Genomic DNA, 25,127 nt, shown 5'->3' with positions numbered 1-25,127 from the left:
AACGAAATTAAGGCAGAAAAGAGAAGTTGAAGACCTCCCAAATGCTTTTGCTTGTACAATTTCTTGATTATCCTTAATATCGATGTTTATACGGTGTGTACTTTATTGAAATAAAGCTAACATATACCTTCTAGCGGAGAGCGGAACAGGCAGTGGCGGCGCAGTTTTTTGAGGGGATTTAAGGAAATTTGGACTAAATAAAATCTTTTAGCAGAAAATTCATCCAGGTAAGTTTTTATGCCTTAAAATAGCTAAATAATAAAAAACCCATCCTGTTATAATTAACTACATATATCATCACAAATACTTGAAAATGATGAGAAATTCGGGAGTAATCATGAGAACCAGAAATATGTCAGACTAACTTCCAATGCGGGAAAGAAATGTGTGTTTATCAACATCATCGCAAACTCAATTGTAGTAATTGTAATTACTTTTGTACAATAGATATTTCGAGCTCCAACAGCAAAATTTTTGTGTCTGATAATGTAGTTGCCTAACTAATAAGACCTGAAACATTTGTAACATTCGAAGCAGCCGGAGAATATGAAAGATGAAATGCGACTTAACGACAAATGCAGAAAGGACAGAAGGCATTTTAGTACATCTTCTAGTTTTAAAAAGCAAGTGGCCAGTTCATTATAAAAAGTGCAGAGTTTGAAATGTTTTAGCAAAAAGAGCTCCTAACATTTCAGATATAATTCTTTTCACTCGTAACCGGGTTAAAAAATTTCAAAGGTGGTCTTCTGGAGTCCATATTTTTTTCCTAAAATCTTAGCTAATCTTAGCTGCTGGTTCCTTTTTTCTTAGTTCTTAAAAAACGAATCCAGAGCTGACAATTCCTTGTCAATGTTTCTGTTCGTTTGTAACTCTTTCAAAAAATTTTTAATCTCTCTGAAGTATCCCCTGCGATGCACGTCCCTGGTTTACCTCATTCATAAGAGCTTTATCACAACACAACCTTTTCATTTAACATATTTTTTCTCCTCTCCGTTGATGTTTTTTTTTGTTATTATTATTATTATTTCAGTATCCAGCACACGTATGCCTTTAAAGATTGTTCATGGGATATTAAGATGATTGCTTTATTAAATAAGATGTCTTCATTAGTTTCAACATTTTATCGTACACAGTCGTCGTCGTCGTCGTTTCGGTTGTTGTTGTTGCTGCTCTCCGTTGAATTGAAGTCAGTAGTCGGGTCCACATATATTTATTATGTCATGACGTCACTTTTTTCTGCTTTTATCTTGATGCTGGTGTGTTGTTGGTTTATTTTTCGGGAGAATGTTCAATAAAGACAAAAAGATAAGGCAACTCGATCAATGATGTGGACCGCGCGCAACAATCGAACCGATGCGAGACGCAAAAATGATGTGTGGTAAATAAATAATCTGCGTTCTCTCGTCTTGTGTGTTTGTTTGTTGTTGTTACTCGACATCGACTACTACTAAATCTTTCTTTTGACTTATGCGTTGCTTGATGCTATGGAATGTTTCTTTTTTATTGCCAAAAATGATTAATTTAGCGTTTGATTTCGTTCTTTGTTGCTGCTGCTGCCTGAGATTTGTCTGAGAAGGCGATTTAGATTTTTTTTTATTTATTTATATGTCAGATGGAGAGACAAATTATGACGATTTGATTTATACTTTTGGCAGTAATGGTCCATCAGCTAATGATTTTATGGCATGGTTGTATAAATGAGAGGCTTTTAATGTTTTAAATGGTTTTATTGCTTTATTACATCAGTAGTCAGGAATTTTTTGTTTGTTGATTTGACGTGATGCGTGTTTTATGATAAGCAGCACGATATTGAGATTTATGTTTGTTGGGGGTCTTGCGAATTGAACCATTTTCAACATAATTTTGAGTTCTTAAGGTATTTCTCGTTATGTATTGAAATTTTTTGAATTGATAAACATCTTTTTCAAGGTAGCTTCTGAGTTAAAATCTCTAACATTTGAAAAAAAATTATGAAAAAAAAAATTAAAAGGATTGAGCCCAAAGTCTTAAGCAGTTTTTTAATTTAATTTTTTTATTCAAAAAAAAAAAAGAAATGATTCACTGGAAAATTCTTTCAACTTTCTTTAGTCTTGCGTGGAGACATGTTTTTTAATTAGCACATAGCGTAAATTCGCCAGTCTCGCCAGTCATGTAATTTTTATGCAATAAAGTATTCTAACACCCTCACATAAAAAAAAATCACATGCAAAATTAACTTCATTAACACGAACGTAAACAACGTAATTGTTAACTACAAGTCCTCCTCATAATTACTTCATACCAGCTCGACTTGCAAGAAAATCCATTTCTTTGACATAAAAGAGAAAAAAAAATTATGAAAATCACGTCAATGCACACGAGAAATTGCCAATTCACACGACACACAAACTTCCATTAAATCATAAACAAAATAATAACCATGATGGTTGCTCGGTGCAAGCTTTGGGGTTTTAACTTTGGCATTTGCCTAATACAGACATCAAACCCCAGCTAGTTTCAATTTTGATATTATTATAAAAATGAGTTATGCAATAACGAGAGTTGTTGCATGTCGTCGTCGTCTACGATGAATGAAACAAGAAAAAAAAATGTGTGTAAAAAATTTTTCCTACCCACAATTCACACCGCTACTCCCAACTTCAAAAACTCACGTTTGATCAATAAAATGATTGCTCGGCTTCTGTCATGATGAATTTTTTTTTTCAACAAATTTTTGTCTCTCTTTTTTTTCAATTAACAAGTTGTTTTGAGTAATTATAGATAATAAGCGACTTCCCAAATGATGGACGCCGCAATTTATCAGCAGCCTTCTAATTATTCAAACATTATACTAATAACATGTTACTTCAGGTCTCTTATCACTTCTCGTTCATCTAAATGACACAATAATTTATCAGACATAGTTTTTGGTTTTTTTTTTTATTTTTTTAAAACCACAAACGACGACAACGAGGAGGAGAATGGAAGAAATAAATAATATTAACGAAAAAAATACAGAAGCAACCTGTTCTACATATAAAATTTATAACATGACATTTGTTCACCTAAAACCATCATTATTATTGTTGTGTTTATGATGAAAGGGCATTCAAAAATTTATTGAAGGTAAATTCTTTTTAAAAGGAATCATTTTTAAAAAAAAATATTTTTTTTTGTTTTGTTATGAAAAAATGTGCTACTGTGGTTTTGAAAAAGGTTTAATTTAAAAAAAAAATTGAAGTGTGCCAGTTATGAAAAAAAAATTTTGTCTGTCTGTTAAAAGTTAAAAATGTTAAAAGTTAGAATTTTTATAAAAAAAATTTAAAAAAATGTTTTATTAACTGTTTAGTCAAAAAATTTATTTAATTTAATTTAAAAAAAAAAGAAAAAAAATAATAACATACCTAAATTAAATTAAATTTTTAAAAAAAAATTTATTTTTTTTAATTATAAATTTTAATTTAAAATATCTTTAAATTAATTCACTTTTTTTTTGAAAATTGACAAGAAAATTAATTAAAATTTAATTAATTTAAAAAAAAAATAAAAAATTAATAAAAATTTAAATTTTTTTTTAATTTTTAATTAAAAAATTTTAAAAATAAAAATTAATTCACTTTTCATTATTTTTAATTAATTTTTTAAAATTTTTGACTCAGTAAAGAAAACAAAAAAAAAACATTTTGATTTTTCAATATTTTTAATTAATTTTATTTAATTAATTTTCATTAAAATTAGAAAAAAATATTTTTAAAGAACTTTAGTTTTAAATTAATTAAAAATTATTTTTTTTAAATATTTTTTTTTAATTAAAAAAAAATTAATAAAAATTTAAATTTTGCAACATTTTAAATTCAAAATGCGCTCAAACCAAGAACCAAAAAATGTTCAATGTCAAAAAAAATTATGAATTATGATCCACTTTAAAAAGAATTTGTCATCACTTCTTGTTATACGACTCCCTTCAAAAATATTGATCGATTATCTCCAACTAAAAAATGTCTAAACTTGTCGGATCTCCGTGTAATTAATTGCTTTAAGCAACCTGAACTAACCTTTATGCCAAAAAAATTCAAATCTCCTGCAAATCATCCACAAAGATTTTTTCGTGAAGGCCATTTGATAGGTGGTCTCAATTAAAACCATAAAATTTATGTCTTCAACGGTAGAGATGTGACAAAGATGTGTGATTAAATGGACCATCATTAATTATCCACTTTATTTATATTTTTTTTACTTTATCAAATTTTGCTTATGTCGAAATTTATTTTGGCACAAAAGAGAATTTGCTGCCAACATCAATACAGTAGCAAATACTTTGTCAAAAAATAAATTCCTTTATCTTGCAAATTTTTATTCGATCCGAATTCCTTTGATTTAATTTTGTTTGAGTTATTAATCAACTTTTTTTTTTTGGGGAAGGAAGGAGTGATCTTCATCCCAAATCAAATTTTTTTTTAAAATAACCTTTTTTTCTTCTCTATCGGCCTAGACATTAAGGCGCTATGCTACCGTTTTTTATTTAATTTTTATTTCATTAATAAATTTTTTTTTATTATTTTCGTTGCATTCGACTAATAAATCCCTTTTTATTACGAGCTTTAACTATTCAACACAAAAGTGACTCAAATTACAATTTATGTCGTTCTCTGCTTTATCTTTTAAATTTTATTCCGTCTCTTTTTATGTCTCAATTTTCTAAGAATGACTCAGAGAAACTGCCGTTGGGAGATGTTATCGCCGAAAAAACTCTCACACACCAGTCAATGAATGAAAAATGATCAAAAGTGAAGAAGTCAAGTAATTTTTTTTTTTAATTTTTGCCAAAAAAAAAATAATAAAGTGATTGTTAAGGTCAAACAACAACAAATTTATTTTTTTTTTTGGCAACAATAATACATGTTTTGACTTGACCCACAATGAGAGCATAATAGACACGTAAAAATATTCAACACAAAAAAAAATGACTCAATTATGTCTCGTACAGCGATCGACAACGTTACACATGTTAAGCGACGTCGACGACTGTTGACGACAACGTTTATACGGCACGTAGCTCGTCGTACGCGTGTAGCTCGATTATTAATAAAGACCACACATCTGATATTTTAGACCACCCAAAGTGTGTGTGGATTTGTGTCGATGCAGCGCAAAAATTGTACGTGCATTTAATTTAACAGAAATGGGCAACTTTTGCAATGAATGAATGAGCGCAGCAAAAAAAAAGTCTGAATGCATGACAATTCCTTCGAGCACATAATTATTATTAGACGAAACAATTAGACATGCAATTTTGAGTCGACACTGGCAGCGAAAGGGGTAGCTGCTGTAAAAAGTCACTGAATGACGTTGTTTTGCGTTATTCCACAAAATTCATTCTTGCGAAGACACACACATCTGTTTATTTATTTTTGTTTTGTTTTTCTTTTGTTGAACTGAAATAATGTTGATGAACGCGTTGAAATAATAAACAACATACATTACAATCGCACTAATTAGTTGATGTTCGTCTTGTCTATAAAAAGCTAGACAACAAGAAAGACTTTAATGAGCCGTTTAGTGTGAAGAAAAAAAATGTGTCTTGGAGACAAAGTCATCAATGAAAAAAATATTTCATGAGAAAATGCATTTGATTTTACGAAAAAAAAAAATATTTTTGTAATAATTGGGTCACAATTTGACTTTTTATAGAAAATATTGTCATGAAAACCATATTTAACTGAATTTTGAAAATTAATTAATCAAAAAATTTTATTAAAATATTTAAATTAATTTAAATAAGGATTTTTTTTAAAGTTTAAATTTAATAAAGTTTTTAAAAATTTACACTTTAATCAGTGGAGTTTAAATTTATTTATTTTTTTTTTAATTTTCAGGTGATTTTCAAAATAAAAAATAATTATTAAAATAATCTATGAAAGCTTACAATATAAAGTTTAGGAATTTTTAAAATATTTTAAATGAACTTCGAATTTTAATAAAAAAAAAAGTTATAAAAACTTAACTTTCAAATTTTTTCAATCAGAATATTTTTTTTTAAAGAAAATTAAAAAATAAGAACTTTCTGGTTTTGAAAAGTATTAAAGATTAATAATTAACAATTTTTAATATTAATTTCATTAAATAAAAAAATATATTTTATTTAATTAATTTTTTTTTTAATTTTAAAAATCTTTATTTTTTTTTATTTTTAAATTTATTAACAATTTTTTTTAATAAAAAAATTTTTAAAGTTTTTTTTAATCTGAAAATTGACAAAAAAAAAAAATTTGAATCAATTCTATCCGATTATTATTCAAAAATTGAGAATTATTTTAAAAAAATAGTTTTCATTAATTCAATAATTAGTATTTCATGTAATTCTTGAATATTTTCATTAATAATTATTTTATAAAATATTAATTAAATATTATTAAATTATTTTCATTTAAAGAAATTTAAGAATAATAACTTAAAAGTTTTAAAAAAATGTTCAAGACAATTAATTCAAATTTTTTTAATTTAATAATTTTATTAATGAACTGAATTCCTTATTTATTTATTTTTAATTTAATTAATTAATTTATTTAAAATATTTTTAAAATTTAGAAAAATTATTTTGATCCGATTTTTTTCCATTTGAAAGTCACCGGAAACAACCTTGACTCAAAAATCCATAAAATTATTCAAACTGATCTCATTTTCTTCTAAATTTCTCTCACAACACTGTTTACATTACCTACTTCCACACAAAAATAGAACTGATTTGCTCTCTTTTGTGTTCAACTTTAATCCGCAGCACAAAGACAGCCGCCTTTGAAGAAATCCCGAATGAATGCCCTAAGGTGATATTTCACACTACAAAAAGAAAAACATTAATTCTATCCTATAATTCACACAAGTCACAACAAATAAACGTTCCGAGTCACAATATTTAGGGGGAGTAACGAATTTGACAAATTTCTCAGGTAAAAAATTATTTTTTAATAATTTCTTGATTTTTCACGGAGATTTAAGTTTTTTTTTCTATGAGACTTTCTTAAAAAGCTTGAGAAAAATGGAGAAACGATTCGAAAATAGCGATAAAAAATGGTGTACAAAACAATGTCAATTGTCACAAAAACACAAATGCCAATTATTAAAGACCACTGTCATTCAACCTGTCTTCGGATTCAGATGTCTGTCTATCTATCTGCTGCGGTAAAAGACGCGATGGAAGCAAAATTAGTGCATTTTTCGTTTGGATTGGCATCAGCTATTCGATTGAAATCGAGTTCAATGTTCACCGTTGATCGATAGGATTTTTTTTCCATTTTTTTTCTCATTATTTTATGCGCGAGATTGCCTTATAAGCCTCCATTGTTACATTTTTGCCACATAAACAATAAATGACAATTCTGATGTAAAATTTATGTAGAATATCGTGTTAATGTCGGAATGTAGCGAATGGCAACGCGATTTTTATTATTATTTAAATTGAGAGAGAAGCGAACGAGGTACATTATTATTTATTTTTCAATTGAATTGTTTGCTAATGAGGTGTGAAAATTTTAATAATGTCAACGTTCATGTGTGTGTTTGTCTTGTCCTTTTAAATAATTGAGTCTGATTTTGTATATTTTATAATAAAATTCGCTGCCTGCGATTGCAACGTGAGGTAAGTGTCAACTGAACATAGAGCGAAATAATAAAAATAAACAAGTTTTATGGGACAATTATGATGACAACACGGCTTGCTTGTACTTAATTGCAGTTTAAAAATACAAACCAAGACGCACGGTGGTCCAAAAATTCAGAAAAATTCCAAAAAATAAATGAAAATTTATTCTAATTAATCCAAACCAAGCATTTAGTGTTCCAAAACTTTAAAAAAGCCTTAAAAATCATGATTTTTCCTTAAAATTTAAAAAAAAATTGAACTAAAAAAATTTTCAAGATGACTCAATTTAAGCCCACTGTGCCAGACTTGCCTCCACGCGAAAATAAAGTAATTACAGTAATTGTTAACAATTTTTGACAGATGTCTCCGAGGTCACCAACGAATAATTTTATTATTATTTATTCCTCAAATTAACATTTTTTCTGTGTCTTTCTAATTTATTGCTGTTTTTCGCAAAGTATCCGATATCATGGTCGTCGCCCAAAAAAAAAAATCACACAAAATAAGTGAAGAATTTGATACTCTCCCAAAAAAAAAACGACAACAAACAACAACTCAATAATTTATTCTTGAGAAATGCATTTTTGTCATTTTTCTTTAATTTCAGTGCTTTTCGGTTCTTCTTCTTTAAGTTGTTCAGTCATTAAAGAAAATAAAATAAAGAATTTTCGGGAATAATTTGTCACATCGTTTTCTTATAAAAATGATGAAGAACGATGCGGCAACGAAGAGAAATGTCTCGTAATAAAGACATCAAAATATTATCTCTTTCTATTGTTAAGTGCATGTGGTCATCGTCGTCAAGAACACGCGTGTACCTTGATTTAAAAGAAGAAAAAAATGTTATAAAAGAGACAAATTGTTTTTTTGAGTGGGCATAGAGCACAGCACGATCGAGCAAAGAATAAAGTTCTTTTTGATATAAAATAAAAATGAATGAAAATGGTTAAAAAAAATTTTTTTGATCAGAAATCATAAAAATAAATTTCTATTTTTACTGTGAAGTCTTTAAAAAAAATTTAAAATTAAAAAAAAAATGTCTGTCTGTTATAATTTGATTTGAGGAGTACGAAAATTTTATTTCAACTATTTTAAATTTTTAAATTGATATTGTTTGTTTTTTATTTTTTTTTTTATAAATTTTGCCCTAAAAGAAATTTTTAAAGATTAAAGATTTCTTAAAAAATTATTTAAAAAATAAATTTAGAATTTTGTACTGTCCGTTTGTCCGTATTGACATACCTTATTCTCATGAGGAGTATAAAAATGATAAATTTGATTTTTTTTTTATTTTTTTTATAAAATTTAAAAATTATTTTAAAATATTGGAACATTTACTAAAAATATTAAAACCCGCTAAAATTAATTTTTTATTAAGACAGCAGCTGTTTCAAGTAATTTCTCGTTAACTTTAGTTCAACGAGCGACCTTGTCTCAGTACTTGGACTACACACTGCGTAAAGCGAAAAATACGGAAATATCAATATTATTCCAATATTGATTCATTATTCTTTGAACTTCTCGTCTACAGAGGAGCAATAGAAGTAAAAATAAAGTCATAACAATATTGATCGTGCGTAGTAGTAATAATATCAATTCAAGCCAAACAAGTAACAGAGCGAAAATAAAGTTATTAAGACCACCTTTGAATTCCAAAGTCAAAGAATTTGTTTGATTTTTTCGATGATTCTCAGTTTTTTTTTTGATGTCTCAATTTTTTTCTTGTGTCTTTTTTGAAATCCTTTCGGCATCAAAATTTAAGACTTTTTTGCTACTTGAAAGCAATATATCACATCGAGTCCCTGGAGGCCAAAAACAAAATAAATGACATCTTAATCAAATTATCCTTTTTCTTGCTTCTCATCATCTTGCACAGAAACAGTAAAAAAAACGAAATATTTTTTTTTCTAATGCAGATCGTCGTTAAAATTAAATGGTATCCCACTTGTAAATGATACATCAGGGAATTAATATTATTATTGCTTTTATTGCCCGTTTAAAGCAAAAATAAACAGAGATGAAAAGATTTATAGGCTCAGACCACCCAGGCGAAAAAGCGAAATAAAAATTAAAACATTTCAAGTACCGCTCTCTTTCTCCTTGCTTGCTTTTGCTTCTCTCTTACAACGTCGTTGTCGTCATCGTAGCGACTTTATAGAATTTTGTATCAAATTAAATATTTTTTTTTTCGTGTAACTTGGCAAGAGAAAAAATTTTAACATATTTATTAGCAAATATTCAATTAATTAGTATCGAAAGTAAATTTTTGAGGGTTATCTCCAGTGGGCACTCGATAAATTTTGTTCTTGTTCTCTCTTAATGTTTTTTTTACTTTGTTTTGCTCTGCCTGGGTAAATGTTTCGATAAAATATTGAAGATAAACATTTTTTTTCTTATCCTTTTGATCCTTTATTTTGTCAGGCAATCGCTTCTGGTGAATTCATGCACATTTCAAACAAATATTTTAATTTGTTTATTATACGAACAACAACGAAAATTGATGTACAAATAAAAATAAAATAAATAAGATTAAAACTGGAGTAACTTTTTTTGTTACGCTTTTTTTTTGTTGTAAGGTATTCGTCAAATATTTATACATTGAAATAAATTTGAAGAAAAAAAGTTGATCATTTGCATTGGAATTTGAGGAAAGATAGTGCTTTGATACGAAAATGAGACACCTGTCTTTGTCATCATCTTCATCACTAAGAGTCAGAGGCGTAGTTAAGATGGGGGGACTTTTCATAGGTGTTGTCATAAAATTTGTGGAAAATGGTTAAAATATGTACAACTTGAATTTTGAAAAATCTGGTAAGTATTTTGAATTCTATATTACAATTTTATTATGGAATTTTATTTTAAAATTTTAATTATTACAGTTTCGTTCTACATGCGCATTTTTTAAAAACCATATTAAATACTTTTTTATGTACCTCGAATAAATGTACCTCGTGGTTTTCTGTAGGAAGTGTGAGGATGAGGTTCTAGACAAGCCAAATGTGCAAAATGTGCAAACGAAATATCAAGCATTGTAGTGAGCTTTCTTGTGAACAACAAAAATTATTTCTGGTAGTGTGGTAACTGTTTCAAATATGGAGATATTCCTAGTCAAAATAGCTAAGATGAAAGCAAGTAAAAACTTAGTGCTCGTTTGATAAAAGGTGAGGATGAGGTAAAAGCAAGTAATTGTTGAACTATTTAAGTTTTTTGTACACTTTTTACGCACTGGCATGATGCATTATGGTAGTCCAGAAAATCCGAAGTCGCAGACTGAGTTTTCAAAGGCTTGATTGCTCTTGCTATTCAACTTTGGCGCTACGTAAAGCAATTAGTATTGGTCACGACCAGGGATAGTTGCAAAAATTTTCCGATGATGTTCACTGATTGAACTGAACTATGAATATTATTTTTTTATGAAAAAATACTGACAAATAAAATTTGACTGATTTAAAAAAAAAAAATTAAGTCGCAATTTTGTTTTATCAGAATAATACTTTCGTGTCTCGAAATATATTTACAAACAAAGAGGACAGATTAATTGCTCAAACAAATTTTATTAAAGACTTTTTCTCATATTAGAGAAAAACTGAGAAACTGTAATTGAGAACAAACTAATGCAGTTATGAAAAACTACAAGACTTGGATATTCAAAGATTCATTGGAAAAATAAAAGTTAAATATTAGAGAACCTTTTCTATTGGATATATTATGAAATTTAAGCTAAATAACCATAAAGATATTTAAAAGATCTCAGAAAACGACTAATGTGAATAAAAATAAAGAACCTCAATTTTATTTATTCGAGAAAATTTGTTGACTAAAAGATCTTGAATGATTTAAACTGATATAATTTTAATTTAATGAAGAAGTAGTAACAACCCCCTTACAACTTTTTCAACTACGCCACTGACTAAAAACTTGCATATTCTTTTTTGATGAAATCTTGATGACTTCCAATGAGCTTTGAATGGAATTCCTTTCGTCGTCATCATAAACAACGAAAAATACATAAAAATGTCTTCAAAAACATTTTCATAATTAAGTATTTCCTTCAAAACTGCTTGCAAGACCTCCTCAGAAAAAAATTGTTATAAAATTATTGCTTCTTTTCTCAATAATAGTAATTCATCATCATGTTAATTTATGTACATTTTTTTTGACATTTCTAGATCAATCTCCTCTTACACTACTTATTTCTTGCCCCACAGTGTCTGTCTCTGAGATCGAGATAATAACATTGTCATCCAGTTATTAACGCAATTAAGTAGCGATGATTTGTTCACAAGACCATATCAGCTAATCCGAACACAAATACTTTAATTATGTTGTGGCAGTGCGCGATTAAATTGTGCAAACAACACTGCTTTTCTTGTCTTACATCAACAACTTATTCAACAAATCAAAACATATATATGTTGCAAGTTAAGTCCATATGTGAGTTTTCAAGTAGTTACGAGACACACAGAGAGATAGAGAGAGAGCAAAAAGAGAGCTTAGTTAGTTATTTAATTGTACAATTTTGATTTTTGTTTATTTTATTTTACTTTACAATTCACTTTAGTCACACATCACTCATGTGCTTTTCCATTGTGCATTTGACGACGACGACAGCAACTTTTTTAAAAAATAAATAACAACAATAATAATCGGCTCGCCTCGATTGAAGAGAGCTTGATAATACTACAATGTTTTATGTGACGGAGTTGTGTATTTATCGTTTCAATTGAAAAATGAAATGCGATACAATCCCGACGAGCGACTTAAAATTAAGTTATAATTTATTTAATTGACTTGCAGTAGTATATCGGAGCTCATAAGCTAATAAGAACATGGCATTGCATTGTTGCATGATTTTGTATTTAATATTATTTTTGTACCTATATGTCGTTCTGTGAATGACAATGTCGCTCTTTCTACGACAACGACGACGCGACACATATATGTAGTATCGGGACATTTTAAAAGCATTCTTTTTTCGTCAGTCAAGTATTATGAGGTATTTAATAAAATAATTTTTTACTCTTTTTTTTTACTTATTGACATAATTTCAAATTAAAAATATTTTAAATAGTTATTGAGTGGCAGTTGGTTGTTGGTCTCATGGCAAGGAAGCTTTTAAGCAGGTCCGTTAATATAAAAAATTTGCAATTTTGGGTTCCTTTGAAATTTTTTTTAATCGAAAAAATTAATTGAAAAATCGAAAATCAAAAATTCAGAAGAAAATTCACTCACAAAATGATTTAAAAAATTTTTTGTAAGTAAAAATCTTTAAAAAATTTTTTGTAAGTAAAAATCCTTAAAAAATTTTTAAATTTAACCTCTTAAAAAATCTGAAAACTAAGAGCAAAGATTTAACTTTTCAAAAAAAAAATTTTTTTCCACTTTTTGTGTTCCAATTTGTAACTCAGTAGTTACACCTCTGATTTTTTTGTAAGCTACAATGTAACATTTGAAAGATATTTTTCTGTTAATAACGAGCTTTCAAGGATCTCAAAAAAAATTTTAAAGTAAATTTTTAAAAAATCTCTTGTTCAAAAACGAACAGACGAAAGAAATTATTTAAACGCTCATTTATTAAAAAAAAATATCGCACTGTAGAAAAAACAAAACAAACACAAAAGAAAAACAAACAGATTAGAAACAATGCGTCTGTCTACTCTACGTTAAATAATATTCGATCGAGAATCTGTGTATGTGTGTTAAATTTGCTTTGCTTTACATTAAACAAAGTGTAGAGAAAAAAGCGATGTGTGGTAAACAAATTATCTGCTTCTTGTTTATTTAAATTGAACGATGTTGAAAAACAATTAGTAGGTGCTAAAATGTTACTAATATTAATAATTGGTAAACACAAGTTTTCTTTATTTTTTCTCTTTCTTTCTGTTGCTTTTTTATTAAAAATAATAATAATAATTTTTATGGATTTTTTTTTCGTTGAGAACACACACAAGTTCACATGCAGTCGAAAAATCTCATGTAAATGATGTTAATTAAAATTCACTTCGTTTATGATGATGATGACTCAAAAGATGATGCGAACAATAATGAGGCGATTAATTCTGTTTTTTATTGTTTTAAAATTTTGGGTGCAATTTTATTGTTTTTTAATTATTTATTAACCGAAAATTATCCATTAATTTTTTGAAAAAACCACAAATGGCTTTCATCCCCAAAAATAAATTATTTTGTCTCATAATTCACCAATAAAAACCTTTTAAATAAATTAAAATGGAAAATTATCTAAAAAGGATTTTCTTAATAGCTTTTTATCAAAATAGCATAACAAGTTTAGAATTTATTCAAATACAAGAAAAACAACCAATTTATCACAAAAAAAGAGTTATTTTACATATTTTAAGCTCCATCTCACACTAGGAATCCGACACAAACTTGTCTCTTTTTTAGTAAAAACTAATTTATAACATAATTATTTTATGACTTTCTTAGCCATTATACATTAAAACATTTGTGGGTTGCGGGTAACCATAAAACGCAATAACGTACATGTGTGTGGGAGAACTTTGGGGCTTTTCAGTCTAAGATATTATTTTTTTTTGTTAAATCGTTATGCGAAAGTCATAAAAAATGTTTTAATATATGTATCGAGTGACATTTTTTGACCAAAAATTTTAAAACAATTTTATTCTTAAACGAAAAATGCCGAAAATAAAAATTTTAAATGAAGAATTTTTGTACATGAGAAACATGATTAAAGAAAAAATGTGTAATAAATTAAAATTAAACCGACGGGGTTTGTTTGTTTTTGCGCGTTTATAAAGTAAAGTACATGTTCGGTGTAAATTTCTTGATATCGAATACTTTTGTTTTTTTTGATATATAAAATTTTGACTTACCAGAACTCGGCCTATCAGAATATCTAAAAAAAATTAAATTATTAATTTTTGTAATTTCTTTAGATTTTTTTTTAATATTAATTATTTATTAATTTTTTTTTCATTATTTATTTAAATATTGAATTAAAAATTTTATTTTTTTAATTAGTTTAATTAAATAAAATATATAAAAAAAAGTTAAATTTATTTAAATGATTTTAATAAAAAATAATATTTAATAATATTAGTTTAAATAAAATCTATTTTAAAAAATTATTTAAAATCTTTAAATATTTATTTTAGAATTTTTTTAAAATTTTTTGCGAATAAAAAAAAATAAAAATGAAACTTACCTCGTACAATAAACCCAAGCTGGCCATACAATAGGTCCTTTTCCATCTCCGCCTCCACCAGAGGAGCCTTGTCCCGCCGCCGGCGATGGCGACAAACTCTTATTGCTTTCACGATCCATTTCGCCTCCCGTCAAATCCATCGGAGCTCCCTCCGAGCGATCTCCAACACTACTTTGCGGCGACATCGGTGGCGATTGTCTCTTATTTTGTCGCGCCATTTGTTGTTTCAACAACAATTCTTCTTGTTTCTGACTCTTTTTTGCATTTCCCGCAGATCCTTTGCCACTTCGCTTCATAAGCGGCTCGGTAATGCGTCTCCCGAAATCCGCCTTGAGAATATTATCGATGCTAAACTTGAGATTGTCCTGATTCAAGTGATCCTTGAGATTGTTATTCATGAACATGGCGGCCGCATGAATGGCGTGATTCGCGTGAATTGGCGTGTGCATAACTGGCGGCGATTGCGACGTATCCGAAGGACTTGGCGATGTAAATTTTTCCGTATTTGAAGCACCTAGATTTTGGGTTATTTGCGAAATGGCGTTCAAGTGATTGTGAATGCCCCTGAAGTTAATTGAGGGATCTGGAATGGGATTTAATGGGCGATTACTCAATGCCGTAGGTCGAAAGCCCATTTTTTCCTCCAATAAGGTGCGAGCTGTCACGAGCTTCGAAAGCTGCGCTGTTGTGGAAAATGTGGAAGCTTGGGCAGCTGCCACAAGACTCATCTGCTGTCTCATAAGTTCTTCGGCGTAAATTTGTGAATTTCGGAGAAATTCTTCGTGAAGTCGTGTGGGACTAGGTCGCAAAATTGTGGGAACGCGAGGTTCTTCGTTCGCCGATGACGGAGCTGTGGACTGAGGACTACAAAGTTGCGAAGCGAAACGCGTGGAATCATTGCTGACACCTTCTTCGCTGAAATCGACGCTATCACGACGCCGATTCTCCTTCGTGACGTTCGTGTTGACGCTCATTGGGCTATCGTCAGACTCGTTTTCCTGCCCGACACTTACGTCACTGTCACTTTCGTGCCCGGAAGTATCACGTTCCATTATTTTATTGCTAACACTATTTTCACTAATGTTATTATTATTGTTGTTGTTGCTGTTCGGCGAGATGCGTAAATGGTCCAAGTTATCGGGATGTTGGGACTCTTTCAGAGACGTGCCAACCGACGTGGAGTGAATTTCTGATAACGGAGACATGCCACCATCGGAACACTTTTCGCTAGGATTCGTTTGATATTTTACCAAGTGATTAAGCGGAAAGTGAGATAATGCTTGGGATAACAATTGGGGCATTATTGCAGTCATTATTCAGCAACATTTTACAAAATGAGCCTTTTAAAATTTTTTATTTTTTTTTTTTTTCAATTAATTTTTTTTCAAGTTTTATATTTTATTTCAAAATTTTTTTCTTTAATTAAAAAAATCACTCTGATTATTTTTAATTTATGATTTTCTTTTATTCCGAACCGATCACTTTAATATTTTTTTGAAATACCAACGTTAATTAAGAATGTACCTCTACCTCGCTCGATATACTTTGTTCAACTAAATAAAATAAAATTAATCTCGTATAGAGCCCCATAGAGCAGCATACCAATACAAATGCAAAACCCGTAGCTCCTCCCATCGAGACACCTCCAGAATATCGATAAAGAAGAGAAATTCCCGGTCGTCTCTTTCGTTCGCACACTCGCGCGCATATTTTCTCTAAAATTTCATCGTTGTCGCGCACGCACACACTGACACCATGTGTGATTTTTCTGATTGGACACACACGTCTGTAGCGGCATGCGGAATAAAATGAAGTCAATGTTTCGTCGTTTTATGTATTTTTCGCTCTCTCGTACCGGTTTCGTACCCATACAAATGCACAAAATCAGAAATGAGGCTTCGTACATAAGGCACACACAAAAAAAATAAATAAATGGAATGAAGAAGAGGAACATGAGAAAGAATAATCTCGAGGTATAATTTAGCTTGGCAAATGGAACAAAGGCGAGTGTTAATGCCTTTTTTTGTATGCTATGGACAAAACGTGCCTTATCCTTTTTCATGTCATCCAACAAAAATTTTCCACAGGACGACACAGATTTAGGACAACATTTTTCCTCTAAAAACTAAAATTTTCGAATCTAATTGCTTTAATTCTGTACGAAAAAAATGAACATGGTTGAAAGTTGAAAACTCTTATTTACTTTACTTTGCCATCATTATTATCATCGCATCATGAATAATGCAAAGCACCAAGCGTCAAACCGGCTGCTACTGTTAAATTAAACAAGATTGCCCACGAACCGTGTAGCGGTCATACAAACACAAGTATAGGGCATACATACATAAATATACAAGAAGCGAAGCAAGTAAACAGCTAACATGAACACTTATTTGTTTGTTTCCTTGACTTTCCGTTCTTTTTCCAAATGAACTTCAACATTTACCATCACTTCACTTACAAATATTTTTTTACCGCATTTCGGAGAAAATTGCGGTTATGTACTGAATGTCTGATAAATTTATAAAAAAAAATACTGAAAATCTTGAAATTCAGAATTTTTTTTATTTCTAAGATTTCTTAAAATATTCATAAAATTTTGATAAATATGAAAAGAAAAATTTTATAAAAATCCAAAAAAAAAATCCAAAACTATTGATAAACCATAAAAATTAGCTTTATTTCATAAAATCTCAAAAATAAAGAAATACTCTCAATTAAGCATTTGTTAAAGTTTTAAATGCTTTTTAAAAAGTTATTTAAAAAAATTCATAAAATTTTGTAAAAAAAAATTATAAAATTTAAAATTACAAAATTTATTATTTGAAAAAAATTAAATTGATTTAATAATTAATTTAGAAAAAATAAAATTTTAAAATTATTCATTAAAAATTATTTTAAAAAAATTTTCAAAAATTTTTGAAAAAAATGGAAAAGTATTAAAAAATCTTACAAACGTCAAAATAAAATTTAAAAAATTGAAAATAAATTTAGAAATAATTTTGGAAAAATAAAAATTCTCAAAATATAAAAAAAATATTTTTAATTATTTATAAATTAATAAAAATTAGTTTAATTTTGAAAAAAATTACAAAATTTATTTGAAAAAAATAAAAATTTAATAAATTTAAAAAAATAAAATTTTAATATTCATTAAAAATTATTTTAATTTAGAAAAAAAAAAATTTATTAAAAAAAAAAATTGATTAAAAAAATAGAAAAAATAAAATTTTACAAACGTAAAATAAAATTAAAAATTATTTTAAAAAAATTTAAAAATTTAGAACCAATTTTGGAAAAAATTAAAAATTCTCAAAATATAAAAAAAAATATTTTTAATTATTTGATAAATTTTTAATTAATTCATAAATTAATAAAAATTAGTTTAATTTTGAAAAAAAAAATTTTAAATATTTTATATTAATTTATCTTAAATAATTAAATGCTTAAAAATTAAAAAAAAAATAAAATAATCTTTAAAAACTTTTAAAATACGATGAAGTGAATCTCAACTTGAAAACCTGAACTTTTTTTATTTTATTTTTTTTTTGTTAGTTGTCATTCTCTCTTGTTTTCCTTCTTCCATACGCTATCTCCAGCTTATTTACTGCGAAAAATAACAACGCGCAGCAGCATAAGCAGAAAAATATTTTTGTGTACGAGAAAAACGAGGCATCTTCCATTGCAATTTATTTCAGAGTGCTAAAAAGAGACAGACAGCCCAGAATGTTTCGGTAGCTGCTGCTTTATTTTATTCGATTTTAAATGAATTGAAATAAAATGATGAGCTTGCCTTGCCTGATGATAAAAAAAACAGCAAGAAAAAGAAGAAGTCGAGAATAAATGGAACTCGTTTCTCCTCTGCGCATTATATATTTTCGTTCCGCGAGATATTTTTATTTATTGGCAAAAGTTGCAGAATATTTACCTTTTTTTTATTATGTGCGAGAAGAGAATATTATATGGTGTAAAGAAAATGCTGGTAGTAATAGTAAAGTTGAAACAGATAAACATAATCCGACGAGTAGTAGAAGTTTCGGTACGGAGCTACAACATTTGTACAACATACTAGAAAATCAATTCAATTATTGTCTGTTTGTTTTTTTAAATTGTTTCATGTTCGAATGTATTTTTATTATTACATTGTGTTGCGATTAGGTGACAGTGCGGTAGAGAGTTTTTAGGGGAATTGAATTATTTGTGAGTTTTTTCTTTGAGAACTACCACTGACCCTTATTTTTATTCCTCTAGTTTTTTTTATTTATTTTTTTTTGTGTCAATTTATTGTTGTTTGTTAGCTACTTTGACTTTTTGCTAGATAATTTTGGTACTTTTGCTGTAAAAAAAATTTATTTAAAAGCTTTTGAAGTCTCTTGAAGTTATTTTTATTTATTTAGGCCGCTCCAAATTTTTTTTTGAACTTTTTGACCCATGCCCCGTTTCCAAAGTATTTTCCAAAGAAAATCCAATGGGGCAAAATAAAAAAAAAATTTTAAATTTCATAAAAATTGGTCGTTTTTTGGTCTTTTTTCAAGGAATTTCCCAAAATTTTTTAAAAAATTTTTAATTTATAAGAATTTTTTTATTTAAAATCGTATTTTGACAAAAATTTTCTTCTCTAAAATTTTTTTTCAAAAAAATTATTTTTTAAAATTTTTTGACAGTTTTTTACGAATTTTTTTTATTTAAATTTTTACCTTGAAATACTCAATGTAGATACCACAAAAATAACTAAAATATTCATTATTGATGAAAAATTGTTTAAATTTTGTCATTTTGCATGAAAAAGTATTTTTTATTTTTTCCCCCCCTTTATTTTGAAAAAAAGTTCTTGGGACAAAAAATTTGAAAAAAATTTGGAGCGGCCTTATTTAATTTTTTAAATTAATGAATATATAAACTAAAATAAAGAAAAAATCTATTAAACTTTAAAAATATATTTATTTATAGAATTTATAGAATAAATAGAATTTAATTATAATAAAAAAATTATTTTTTTTTTGTTTACTTTGATATTTTATTTAATTTAAATGAACTTAAACCTATTTTTTTTAATTGTCATAAATTAAAGTTAATTTTAAGTTAAAAATAAAAATGAGAAAAAAGTCATTAAAATTTTAAAAATTAACGAAAATTTATATATTAAATTAAAAATAAAAAAATATTTAAAGACAAAAAAGCTAAAAAAAAAAATTAAATTTCTCTTAAATTTTTTTCTGATATAAATACGTCATCGAATTGAAAAAATATTAAACAAAACACGAAAAAGAGAAAAAAATATTTTATTGTCGAGCATCATGAATAAAAATAAAGAAAAATATCGATTGTAATAAAAATTCAGTTCAAACGTGACATGAACCGAAATAAAACTCTCACTCAGACAAAATTATTAATTTTTTAATAATAATTTTTGACACAAAAGAATGATTCATACCACTTTCTGAATGAAAAGTGAACCAAAAATTATCTCTTTAAAATATTAAATAATAATAACGACCTACTTCCGTTTTATTAAAAAATTAACATTTATTAAACTTAATAATACACTTTACAAAAACTTTTCTTTTGTTACCTCTGACCTTGCCATAAACCATATGAAAATAGCCAGATTTTATTCATTTTTTGTCTGCATCGAAAATAATTATTTATCGCATGCATCATAACACTTGTTTACACTGAACGTTTTTTTCATCACCATATTATCAGACGAATCAAGTCAATCACAAACCTGTTAAATGCACGAAAGAGCAATCATTGGTTGCATTGATTTTATTGTTAAAATTTTATTCTGTGTGGACTTGAACTAATTTTTTGGCATCTGACATGTGACGGAAAAAAATTTAAAAAAAATTCAGGTAAGTTTTACTATTTTTTTTTTTCAATAAAAAAGGCAAGTAAATTATTTCCTCAATTAATCAAAAATACAAACAATAATTTTGGTTTGTTAACAGCTTTTGTGAATTTTTTCAAAAAAAAAAAAAAAATTTAATGATAATGATGAAAAGAGAACATGAAAAGGCCACAAAAGAAATGTCAAATAAGCATGATATCTGTCAAAATATTATGTCAGCGGGCCACTTAACAAAGGTAACAAGATTTTTAAATAATGATTGGGAGAAAATTGGAGGTTGGACATCGACATAATTTTTTTTTATAACAACAATAACTTTTGTCTGCGATCATTTTTGGAAAGCCACAAAAGTTTGTTGTTAGTTTCATCCATCATTTTCTTGTGGCTGCCTCGAAATAATCGTTTCTATTTATTTTTCAAACAAAATGCATCGTCATGATACACTCCCTCGATTACTTGCAATATGTTAAATAAATTAAATAAAACGAAGAGAGAAGTTTAATTAATAATTGAAGCAAACAAATAAACAAATTGCCACAAAAACAAAGCTGGGAAACGAGAAAGTGCATTTCAGAAATATTCAATAAATTCAACAATAAATAATGAACAAATTCAATAAACATAATAAATTAAGTTTTGCTACCAGTTTTTGTTAGTTTAGTCTAAATTCGTAACATTTAATCGAAAATTGAGAAATATTTTTATTTCTTATTTATTTTATTGAATTTTCAATGGAAAATCACTCAAACACTTGTTCTGTTGGAATTTGACAAAAAATGCGTTTAAAATGACTCTTTTACAGTTAATCACAAAATCGATAAATTTTTTTCTCCTCCCCTAATTTTTTTAAGAAAACTCTATCTCTGGATAGGGCATGATAAATTTGTTAATTTTAATATAAAATACTGAAAAAAAAATAAACTTTTTTATTACCTCATGTTATACTTTTTTTCGTATCGCAATTTTATTTGGATAAAAAATGTCATCGCACAATGAAAAAAAACATTTTATTGGATTTGTTATTTTTATTTTTACTTTTTTTCAATTTATAAAAGAATTTTCCGTCTTTTATTGTTGCTGTTGTACGAATGACAATCAACTTGTATGTGTTATGTAACATTAAGACTTACACTTGAGTTATTTTTTTCTAACGTGAGTAATCATTTTAGGAAAAATGAGGGTAATATTTAAGGGTCGTTTTATTAAGTAAATGAATGAAAAGTAATTTGATATGGAAAAATTATTTATTTTAAGAAAATGGAAAAGAAAATGACGATTCAAAAAAAAGTATTTAAATTTTATTTCTTATTTCAAATTAAATTATTTTTTTATAAAAAATATTTTATATTTTTTTTTTTCTATAAAAAAATTAAAAATTTTTAAAATTTTATAAAAATTAAAATTAAATTATATAAAATAAAAAAATAATAGCAAGGCTAAAATTTAGTATCCTAAACAATCATCAGTTTAATACAACCATTAAGAGGACGAGAAAATCTTTTCACTTCATTACATATTTCTCAAGGTTCGTTTCAATTATATAAAAAGCTATACAATAATAAAAAGATACAAAGAAAAAAAAATAAACGTGCGCACTTCGAAAGAAATCTGTAAAAAAAAGTAGAAAAAGAAAAATCATCATAAAAAAATAACGGTTTTCCTTTATAGAACACTTTTGAAATTATTTTATAGCATCAAAAAAAATCAGTCTGCGCCATCTATTATTTCGATTAAAAATTCGATGAGAAATGAAAAAATTGATGATAATTCTTCAATTTTCAACATCAAATTATAAATGATAATGATGATTTGATGATAAATAAGAAATGAAAAAATCGGTGCCGGAAATGAAAAAATCGGTGCCGGAAATGAAAAAATCGGTGCCGGAAATGAAAAAATCGGTGCCGGAAATGAAAAAATCGGTGCCGGAAATGAAAAAAATAAATTGCAGCGCCACCTTTAGGTCAGTAGCAGAATAATATTTGGAAACTTGGAAAATTTGGAACTTGTGATCTGTTTTTCAGGGCAGCTCAAAATTCAGATTGATAGATTTTCGGATACAGAAGAAAAAAAATAAAATTTAGAACGTTAATTTAGTCATAGATCTCGTAAAGGAAATTCTGTGATGACAAAAAAGAAGATCGAAATCAGATTGAATTTTTATTACCTTTAATGATGACTTTTGCAATTGATTATAAAGCGATAATTAGTATTTTATGGATGAAGAAATGGCATCAGTTTCCTCCACGTGAAGGAAAATTCGATTCAAAATTGATAAATGTCTATTATAAAAGTGCAAAATTCTGTTAATCACGTCAAAAGTAATTTACCTTTAAACCTACTTTGATCCAATTTTAAACAAAAAAAAAAAAATTAAGAAAAAATTTTTTAAATTATAAAAATAATGAAAATTTATTTTATTTTATTTCCACTCGTCATAGGATGGATTTTCATGGCAGAAGCCGCAGTTCCCATCACTCAACTGGTCATCAACAATGTATCCTGTGACAATTCCCTGCCCTTGTTCGAGTGCTATACGCGACTTCAGCGCAAGAACAAGACAATTCAAATGATTACGGGCAATATAACATCTAAACTTCCAATTACGAACGACATGTCAGTTCTGGAAATATTTTCGTACCAAGATTATTCGGGAATGTGGAAAGTTTTAAACATAAGAAATCATCACAGGATTTGTGACTTTCTTTTTGGACCTAATAGCATATTCAAACATACTATTCGCAGGTACTTGAAAGATTTAAAGTATAGTTGCCCTTTTCAACCGCAATTCTCGGAATATGGACCTGCATATGTGCCACGCGACAGAAAGAATTGGGACTTGGATCTTAAGGCTTTAATTCCGTTATATTGGATGGAAGCAGATAATTGGGCCTTGGTTTATAAATTTTACTATACAAAAAATGAAAAAGAGTACATTGGGATGTTTAGCCAGGAATTTCGTTTGCTCAATGAGCGGATGAGTCAATAAATCCAGTGGCAGAAAACATAATAATTAGTTTAAATCTTTTTTTTTTCAATTTTGACTCGAAAAATTAAAAAAAAATATTTTTTATTAATTTTTAAAATTGGTAATTTAATTAAAATAATACCGCATTTTTTTTCTTAAAAATGCGGTAATTTGAAATTTATTCAAGTTATATTCAAAATTTTTAATTAAAAAAAAATAAAAATTTTTAAAATTATACAGAAATTTAAATATAAAATAAAAAAAATAATGAATATAGTTGTAGAAAGGCTAAAATAATAAAAAAATTTTTGATCGTTGATCAGCATTTTTGTTGTTTTTTTAATTATCTTCTTTGTAATTTTTAAATTAAAATTGATTTTAGATCATTTTAAGTAAAAAATTAAAATTTCATAAAAAATAACTGTCAAAAAATTTTGAAAAAAAAATTTAATAATTTTATGAAAAATATTTTTAGAGAAGAAAATTTATGATAAAATATGATTTCTAAAACAAAAATTAGAATAAATTGAAAAATTTTCTTGAAAAATTATAAAAATACACCAAAAAACGGTCATTTTTGGTTATATTTTTAACTTTTTTTTTATTTTGCCTCATTGGATTTTCGACTTTTAAAATGGGGCATCGGACTTTATTTTTGATTTTCATTTGGAGCGGCATTAATTATTAAAAAAATAATTATTAAAAAAATTTTAAAAAATGTCTAACGAATTTTTTGAAACTTGAAAATTTTTGGCAAATTTCAAACTTTAATTTTTTTTTAATTTTTTCTATGTTAGTCTAATAATTTTATATTTTAAAACTATTATCAAATTATTCCCTCCTTGGATTTTCGGAAAAAGTTAGGTTCTGAAACATTTTTTGAAAAAATTAAATTTAATATTTTACAAATATAACTAATTATTTGTAACAGTAGAAATATTTTAAGGATCTAAAATTATTATTAATAAAATTTTCTTAAGAAATTCTTATTAAAGCTCGAAAATCTCGTTGATCTTTTGATTCGAGCTTCAAGCTTGACTTGTCTTGACTTTATTTTTTTAAATATTTTTTATCATAATTTTGGAAAATAAAAAAACCTTCAACTACATCTGCATTTTAATCACGTTGCATTCTGTCGCTGATCAAACGGCACAAAGTTGCACCTCTCCGCAGTTGTCATAGTCTTGTGCCGTACGTCATAAATATCGTCAGTGTAGCGTAAATCGTCGAGTCATAAAGATTAAATTAAAACTTAAAACTAACTAAAAATAAGACTAAAACTTTTAAGGAAGAAAATTATTATTTAAAATTTTCAAAAATTAAAAATAAACTCTTAAAAACTTTAATTTGTCTTGACTTTATTTTTTTAAATATTTTTTATCATAATTTTGGAAAATAAAAAAACTTTCAACTACATCTGCATTTTAATCACGTTGCATTCACTTACTGAACTCACCCGAAATTCAAAATAATTTTAAGCGGCAAGAGAGCTTCAAACCAGAAA

At 27.1% G+C, this 25,127-nt stretch overlaps 1 protein-coding gene across 1 annotated transcript in view; it reads right to left on the bottom strand.

Annotated features, from left to right (window-relative positions):
- LOC134828559 (homeobox protein invected) overlaps positions 1-16,117 on the bottom strand; it is a 28,998-nt gene extending 12,881 nt beyond the window's left edge. Inside the window, exons 1-2 of the mRNA XM_063841534.1 lie at positions 14,805-16,117; positions 14,473-14,495 (exon numbers count right to left, since the gene is read on the bottom strand). Coding sequence (XP_063697604.1) covers positions 14,473-14,495; positions 14,805-16,117 — 1,336 coding nt within the window. The remainder of the gene's footprint in view (positions 1-14,472; positions 14,496-14,804) is intronic.
- Between the last annotated feature and the right edge of the window lie 9,010 nt (positions 16,118-25,127).

This window comes from Culicoides brevitarsis, chromosome 2, assembly GCF_036172545.1.
Source record: "Culicoides brevitarsis isolate CSIRO-B50_1 chromosome 2, AGI_CSIRO_Cbre_v1, whole genome shotgun sequence".
NCBI classification, from domain to species: Eukaryota; Metazoa; Arthropoda; class Insecta; order Diptera; family Ceratopogonidae; genus Culicoides; species Culicoides brevitarsis.
The sequence above is the reverse complement of the archived record's forward strand: the minus strand, read 5'-3'. Positions and strand labels throughout refer to the sequence as shown.